The 8652-nt window shown below is 39.9% G+C and overlaps 1 protein-coding gene across 1 annotated transcript; it reads left to right on the top strand.

Annotated features, from left to right (window-relative positions):
• Positions 1–1527: 1527 nt before the first annotated feature.
• Positions 1528–8200, top strand: enpp4 (ectonucleotide pyrophosphatase/phosphodiesterase 4). The gene is made up of 8 exons (XM_078243474.1): positions 1528–1685; positions 3622–3859; positions 4175–4474; positions 4682–4786; positions 5828–6026; positions 6185–6355; positions 6488–6757; positions 7386–8200. Exons 2-8 carry the CDS (start codon positions 3623–3625, stop codon positions 7490–7492), a joined length of 1389 nt encoding a protein of 462 aa, XP_078099600.1. The 5' UTR covers positions 1528–1685; position 3622; the 3' UTR covers positions 7493–8200.
• Positions 8201–8652: the final 452 nt, after the last annotated feature.

The following is an 8652-nucleotide window of genomic DNA, read 5'->3' on the forward strand; positions in this document are numbered from 1 at the left end:
GCAACGTATTGATTTTGATTTAGCATGCAGAGCATTGCAGAGAGCTGAAACTGGCTTCTGTTGCCTTTACACCTGTGTGCAGGGACAGCTCTCGAAACGTGTTGGTGTGTTCAAACCAGGTTCAACATCTGCAATTTTTGATTGTGTGACAAAAAGGAGTGGTCAGCTATGTGTGTTAAATCAAACCTGAGGGAGAAACAATAACCACACAGACTTATTGTTTTTGAATGCCTGGCAAATTGCAATACAATGCTGCAATGCAAGTGTGAGAGGTATTGTGTTGGAGCTGGTCATGCATTTTGAATTTAGACTAATTTACCACAATACTGAGTACAAATGTGAGGTAATTGTACTTTCCTTGAGTATTTCCATTTTCTGCTACTTTATACTTCTATTCCACTACATCTCAGAGGGAAATATCGTCCTTTTTACTTTATTTGTCTGACAGCTCTAGCTTTTCAGATTACAGTTTTAAACCCCCTTCCTGTCCAGTGGAAACCACATATCTCTAGCTGTGATGATTTTAAAATGTTGTGATAAACTGAAGGATATAGTGTTCCTCCTCCTTCTTCTTAAGCGAAATTCTCTATTTTAACTCTTCTGGATCCGCTGGAAAATGCATCGTCACAAAGCGAAAAACAGGGCTGTTTTTCTGAGCTCATGAAAAGTTGACTTTTTAGAGACAAGTGGATCTCACAGGACAGTGATGCTACCAACATATGATGATCTTATAGAATATGATGCATTGCTGTAGATTAACCCACCCAACAGTATATCCGTTCAAATTAGCACAGTCCATCTATAGAAGTAAAATGCAACATACAAATTAATGCAGCAGTAATATTAATCCAAAAACATCATATTTAATAGTAAAACACTGGGACGGAGAATATTTTACTGCACAATATATACTTTTACTTTTGATACTCTAAGTAGGATTTTGCTGATAATAGCCTACTTAAATACTTTCACTTAAGTAAGGTTTTGAATGCAGGACTTTTACTTGTTGGAGTATTTTTACAGTGTTGTATTAGGCCTTCTTGTACTAAAGTAAAGGATCTGAATAATTTTTCCACCACTATAATACTATATGGATTTCCTTATTTTTTACGAAAGTAGGCTACAACCATAGGCTACAACAGCTATTATAATGTTGCATTTACTGTAACCACATGATGCATCCAACAAACCAAACGTACATCCATGGTCCCGCCCCCCAAATGAGAACGCTGATTCGCTGCTTGAACTGCTAATTTAGTTAAGGCGTCCGTCAACGGTTACGTCAAGGTTGCCACAACAAGACATAACAAAGCTTTCCGTTTTTAAAACGATTAATAATTATGTTATTGGATTTGGATTTACTATTAATTACAGTTGAATTGCTATTTATATTAAAAAAAACGTAACTGAAGATGAAAAAAACGTCATTATTTTGTATTATGGTGTGTGGCGTTTCAAAGAAGGATTTATTTTGAAATGCGCAGCCGGAACTTTATGGAAATAATCTTAGCTAGCTCGACAACGAACTGTCTATGACAACGTCCCAACGTCTGTGAATTTTGATATAAGAGTTTGAGGAAGTCCAGTGATGATGACGATGATGTTGCTACGAAAATAGACCGAAAAGGAAAGTTATTCAACGATACTGTCTCGAGGACAAAGTATACCTGTCAGTCCTGTAACAGGTAACAGACAGATAATGTTAGCATTATGTTAACGCTGTAACATTAACGTTAGTAAGCTAGCTAATGCTTTGCGGACAACTAACGCTCCTCTGCTAATATTGAAAAATAAATTTTTTGCGCATTATAGCTAACGTTACATCACACATTCTTCGTTTGACTTCCGCATTGTCTTCAGTATTTATAAATGCAATTATTATTGACATTTCTTTGGTACTTTCCGTCAAGAATGGTGACTTCGTGGTTGTGGTTATTTATTTGACATGTCATTATAGCTAATACATCCATAGACAGTTTGGCTGCTCAAGTTTTTCATCTGGAAGTCAGTTAACGTTACGTCAGTGCCCGAGGTGTGTGTGAGCGTGTGTTACATTTTGTGTATGAGTCAGAGACAGTGGGAAAAATACTAAAAGCTCCAGATTTTGCTCTTTATCAGTGCAGAAGAACATGTTGCCTGAAGAGTGTGTGCACATACATAGAAATCAATATCGTGTGTGCGTGTGCGCGCGCGCCCGCGCGTGTGTGTCAATCTAATTTTGTAGCATTTACTTCAATTTCATGCTTCTTAGAGATCACAACTTGAGATCTTTGCTTTCAGAATTACTTAACTCCCTGAATTCAGTAAGTAAATAAGAAAATGTGATTGAAAGAAGCGAGTGGAAAAGGAAGAGAGTGTTGGCAGAATTACAGTACAGGGCAAATTGTGGGTGAATGTACAGTAAAATAAGCTATTTGCAGTCCTGCAGTCATGTTTGATTTTCACTATTAATTTCCCTATTTGTCCTCGTTATTAAAATGCACATTTGATTGGTATTCATGTAACTGTAACACGTATAACTGTGATGGATTGTCTTGCTTCATGGAAATTGTGTTTTTATTCTTCCTTACTGAAGTGTCCTCGAAGAAAGGAAATTTACTGAGTTTTCTACTAGCTTCTAGCTGCTCTTTCTAGCTGACCTCATAGGATGTGTATGGAAAAAAGTATTTAGTCGTCTGTAACCGTGTTGTTCTAGTTACAACAGTGTCTGTTTGTCTTGTAATTGGATGCATATGAATCAGGATGTTGTATGAGAAAACAGGCAGAGGAGGTTACCCAGTATACCCTGTTCCTCCACGTACTATTATCAGTTGACCCAGTTTTTGCCTTTGTCCACACAGAAAGTAAATTGACCCCACAAACTCATAGAAAACCCCTTTCCCATTACAGACGTTAAAGCAAGACATGACACGCACTAACAATCAGGGAATTAACCTATCACTCATACATCTATAGTAGATTTGTTGTAATTTTCATTTTGCCTACTGGAGCAGCGTGAAGTAACCGCTATAAGTTTCACTTCCTACAAGTAAAAGTCAAGCGCCAAAGAATATATCACTTTCTCTCTATGTGCTTTTGTATGTGAGAATGATGATTGGCAAATGGAATGTAAATGTTTATTGCTGTCTATCTAGCCAGACATCTGTTCTCAGTTCCCTTTTTCCTTTTTTGTAGCTTTGCCCTGAAAAGCTTGACTGACGGTTTGGACTCTTGCCTAGTGGTATTCAACCAAACGGTCCTGTAATGGCGGTTTAGCCATGTGACATTAAAAGTGCACTTTCCACAGCTTGGGTTTCTTGGAAGGGAAGGGCTGATTCATTTACAGATTTTTATTGTTTTGTCTCTTCAGAATGTGTTTAATGTAGTGCTATCAATCAAAAGTTATAATGGACAAAAAAGTGATAATTAATGGACTGATCAAAAATGATACTTGCTAAACATTAGCATGTTGGCATTGTTTGCATTGTGAGTATGTTAGCATCCTGACATTAGCATTTAGTTCAGAGACTCAATGTACAGCCTCATATAGCCACTATTATGACTGTAGACTCAGTCTTGTTTTAAGCACACCATTACTAGTCACATGAATTTGTAGATAACAATTTTCTTTGTTTATCTCAGGATGTTACTTAATATACTGCTGGGCTTCCTGTGTGGCGTCAGAGCTTTGGCCACAGACAACAACACAGCTCAGCAGGGTCCTCCGCCACTGCTGCTGGTGTCATTCGATGGTTTCCGAGCAGACTACTTGAAGAGGTTCCCCATGCCGAACCTGAAGCTCCTGTACAGTCAAGGGGTCCTGGTGGAGCAGCTCACCAACGTCTTCATCACCAAGACGTTTCCCAACCACTACAGCCTGGTAACCCTGCTGCTTGTGCTTTTTGTGTTGTCAAAGATGATCTGTCAAATAGCAGTATGTGATGCTCACCCATCCAGCTGTTTGTCTGATAATGTAAACGCTTAATAATGCACTTTCATATGTGGTTTATCAGTCAAGGAAACATGAAAAGTCTGTATAAACTGCTTGGGTCCAACTACATTTTACCAAACTGAACCAATTAAGTCTCATAATATAGTAGGTAATAGAAGATGATAGAATAAACTGAAATAAGCAATATAGTATCATAACAAAGAGCTACAGCGATCATAACTAGCCATTGTTTTTCCTCTCCAGGTAACAGGGCTGTACGCTGAGTCTCACGGTATTCTGTCCAGTAACATGTACGACCCTGTCAGCCACAAGAACTTCCACGTTGGCGATGGCAATGACACCGACCCGGCGTGGTGGAGTGAGGCGCAGCCCCTCTGGCTCACCGCGCTGGACTCCGGCTACAAGACGGCGGCCATTATGTGGCCTGGCTCTAATGTGGCCATCCGCAACCGCACAGCGTCATACTTCCTTCCATACGACTCTCATGTGACATTCCAACAACGACTGGGGAACGTGACGAACTTGATGTTGGGAGATGAAAAGGTAGAAAAGTTACTTTAGTAAGCTCAGTGTATTGTACGTCTCTTTAGTAACAGAGATATTTTACTGTATTTCCACTCCCATTTTGCTCTATCACTGGACTAACTACTTGTTTATGGCACTTTATTGCACAAAGCAGTAACATTTGAGAAGTCTGGAAGGGTTAGTAGCCATTGTCTGACATCTGTTCCATCCCCCCTATTCCACCAGGAGCAAGGGGTGATGTTCGCAGCTCTCTACTGGGAAGAGCCAGACCGGTCAGGTCACAAATTTGGTCCGGACAACGTCACTGCCATGAGCAGTGTGCTGAAGGAGGTACAGCAATTTGGTTATGCTTAAAATCTCAGAGCTCACTAGATCCTGACACAAAAGGTTCCTGAAATCTTCTGCTCTGAAGACAAATACATTTGCTGGAAGCCAGCAGTGTTTCCATTAGTCTCTCATGTGTATAATGTGCTTATGCTATGGTCACTTACCACAGAAAGAAAGTACCCAGTTAATTTGTAGACAGTTTAACCTGTAGCTAGGTCATTTTCACCACTGGGCTAGCAGGTTATATAGTGGAAATTACCTGCAGGTAAATAAAGCCTGTGCAATTATTTCTAACAGTGGTTTAACTGTTTGGGTTGTCCTATTTTACAATTTTTAACAGATACCTAGACGAGAGAATCAGCAACTGTTTTGTTTTTAATGAGCAGCAGTGAGCCAGCATTCATAGTGCCATGGCTGGTTACTATTTACACCTGAGCTTTTCCTGCTTGTGACAAGTATGACTGTCCCCAGGTTTTTGAGAATAATTTATGGAGGTCGTATTGTATTGGTGCCTTAATTAATCATTGTTTGTATTCATTTTAGGTATTCACATTTTTGAAAACTAGAATCATCAATGTTTTGACAAATTATGAATAGAAATGGATCTTGGCACAGGACTCTTGGAGCCTGCTGTAACAAAAAAGAAACCACACATCTTGTTTGAACAAACACATATGTGTACGTTTTAATATCCACAAGAATATCCACTCATCTAGTTAACTCTGAGTAACATGTTAGAGAATTATGAGTTGACCTGCACGTATTTTTATTAAATAACATTATTGAAATAGAAAAGCTTGATGGAAGCAGGAGGTTTTGGTAATATCTCCTCAGTGCAGTTAAGTCTGTGTTCTTGCTTGGCAGATGCTTATTTTGATAAAGATGCAATAAATATGTAAATTCATTGTAAAAATGGCCTACACTTGGCATGATCTAATGTACAGCACATTTGAGGATTAATTATATTTGGACAGAACTCCTGTCACTTCACATTTGCTTGATGTAAACAGTTATTGATGGCCGTGTCACTTGGTATGCGATCAGGTTGACGACAACATAGGCCTGCTGGTTTCAGAGCTGAAGCGGACTGGCCTCTGGGGTCGCGTCAACATCCTGGTAACCAGTGATCACGGCATGGCTCAGTGCTCGGCTGAGCGCCTCATACAGCTTGACGACTGCCTCCACCCCGACAACTACACACTGGTGGACCTCTCACCTGTCACAGCCCTCATCCCACATAATGGTAACCAGGTTTACTTCAGCTAACATGAGATAGAAGAGCCTGTATACAAACATAACCACAATAAGTACATCAGTCAAAATTTTAAACTCTTTTCTCTAGTGGTTTTTTTTGGAGCCATTGCTCACACAAATGCCTATTTCTGTGCATGTGCTTTGCAGACCCAGACGCCATCTTCGCCCTGCTGAATAAGTGCCACGCCCATATGACAGCCTATTTGAAATCAGCCATCCCTGATAGGCTGCACTACCGGAACAATGAGCGCATCCAGCCAATCATACTGATTGCTGACGAAGGCTGGACTATAGTGCAGCGAGGGAAGCTGCCAAGATGTACGTCTCTTAATTGATTTCTCTATACTGTGATACTGTGATAGCCAGACATTTGGATAACTAAAAAGTCATCTGTAATCGCCTCCACCCACTAGCTATCATTCTCCCTCCCTCCCTTCCTCCCTCCTTCAGTGGGTGATCACGGATACGACAACTCCCTGTCCAGCATGCACCCCTTCATGGCAGCGTCGGGGCCCAGCTTTCATCAGGGTTATCAAATCAGCAGTTTAGAGAGCGTGGACATTTACCCACTCATGTGCCGCCTGCTGTCGGTGCCCCCACAGCCCAACAACGGCACGCTGACCCAGGCTAGGTGCCTGCTGGCTGCTGAGACCTGCTGGGATGCTCCTCTGGTGATCGGCCTGGTGGTGGGCGTCCTACTGGTACTCAGTGCAATCACTGGTAAGTCTGAATGATTGCAACAGTATATGAATATGTGTTAGGTCCATGCAATATATGCCCCAGGGGGTAGCATGTTAGATAGAGAATAAAAAGCGGACCCAGGATAGACCCCTGGAGCACCAGGGGGTTTTCAGTAGGGAATCTAGGGATCAACCTCTTCTGGTTTTTCAAGGCAGATACCGATTATCAGTAGTTATTTAAACCGATTTTTTTTTAAACAAGATGCATATACAGTGAAAATGAAAATGTTTAAGTCAAAATTAAGATTTTGGTTACAAACTCCAATACAAAACGTTTGTTTAAATTAGAAACTTTCAACATAATAGACAGTAAAAGATAGTCAGACAGTGTTGTGGGGGGGGACATTAAGTCAGACTCAGTGGTGAGTGAAAACAAAGCAGAGGGACAGACACAGAGCTGGAGCAGAGCCAAAGTAGTGCACTTTTTAATTCATTAACTTTATCAGTTATCAGTCAAATAAAACGCCGATGCAGATAATCTGCAAACTGCCAAAAAAACGTCCCGATAATCGGTCTATCCCTAGTTTTCAGGATTTTTAGCTAAATCCGTGACGTGCCCTGTGTGTCTCCAACCGATCAACAAACTAACAGTACTTGTTTCTCTTCAGTTCTGTTCAAGTTGCTGAGCCAACGCCGCTCGTCAGGCCCCCGGCCCTTCCAGAGGCTACAGGTTGACTACGATGACGATGACGACGACGACCCCCTGTTGGAGTAAACCAGTCCGAACCGGTTACTCCACACTAATCTGTGTCACCCGTTTGTGCTCAAAGAGGTAGTTTAAATGTTGCACTTTACTCACAGAGGCCGCTGCCCTAGCTTTCACTCTGGCCTGTGTGTGCGCTGTATGCGTGTTGTTCATGTGCACATACACACATGCAGTAGAAAGACCTGTTTTTTTTTTTTTTAAACCTTTTGAGGCCTACTGTCAAATGTCTGTAAATAGTGAATACTATTGTTGTTACTGACTTTCCCTAATGCTACTGTTACGATAGACTTGAACATGTGACAAGAAGCCAGTGGTTTGTTTTGTTTTGGAATGTTACTTATTGTGAGGAAATATTGAAGTCCATTTGAGATTAATCATTTCATTCTGGGAAATTTAAAGTTTAAAAAAGACTTTTGTTTAAGATACTGACTTGAGAGATTTATTTTGTATTTTTCTGCAGGAATTGTGTTTATAGAGTACTTTATTATGTCTGTATTCTATTTATTTTTTCTGTCTTTGTAGTGTTACATTTTGTCAGAAGAGGGAGCCAGTAGCTCATTTAAGACCCATATGTATTTCACTGAGATCCTGTGTGTCTTGAACAGAAAAGCTTTTAAGATTTTTAAGTTTTGATTGTCTTCCTGTGTGTACTGTTACCGTTTTGGTTTGTTTGTTACACTGATACCCGAGTCTGAAGTAAACAATGCTTTAAATGTCCTTTTCTCCATACTTGCATGCTGAAAAACTAAAATTTGACATCTGAATTGATACATTTTTAATGTTGAATTGTAGTTGGATAGGTTAAAATAACTATAAATGCTACAGTAAAGTGAAATGGTGTTTGGAAGAGGATGATTTCTATGAAAATTATTCAGTAAGAAGGTGTGTACGGTATCCCTTCTGTACTTACAGCATGAGTATAAATGATACCAAAGACTATTAAGATGCACCAAATGCTCCATGAGATATTTAAGATACATTTCTTTACATAGGGATTTGTATCATAAAATTAAAGCAATATAATGTTTATTATTAGCATCGGGTAGGACAGTAACTTACTGGATCACCTAGTTTTTGAAAATAGAAGAAACATTTAGGAGTAGGTTTTTACTGATGCCTCTTTTCTTTATGAAAAGACCAAAACCAACAATGAATGTATCTGCTAACAA

Source organism: Sander vitreus, chromosome 24 (assembly GCF_031162955.1).
Source record: "Sander vitreus isolate 19-12246 chromosome 24, sanVit1, whole genome shotgun sequence".
Taxonomy (NCBI): Eukaryota; Metazoa; Chordata; class Actinopteri; order Perciformes; family Percidae; genus Sander; species Sander vitreus.

Excerpts from the sequence above, each read along its gene's own strand:
- enpp4 (XM_078243474.1), top strand. The coding sequence starts at position 3,623 with ATGTTACTTAATATACTGCTGGGCTTCCTGTGTGGCGTCAGAGCTTTG. Across the intron at positions 4,475-4,681 it reads TGATGTTGGGAGATGAAAAG|GAGCAAGGGGTGATGTTCGC; the intron begins GTAGAAAAGTTA and ends CTATTCCACCAG. Across the intron at positions 6,356-6,487 it reads GCGAGGGAAGCTGCCAAGAT|TGGGTGATCACGGATACGAC; the intron begins GTACGTCTCTTA and ends TCCCTCCTTCAG.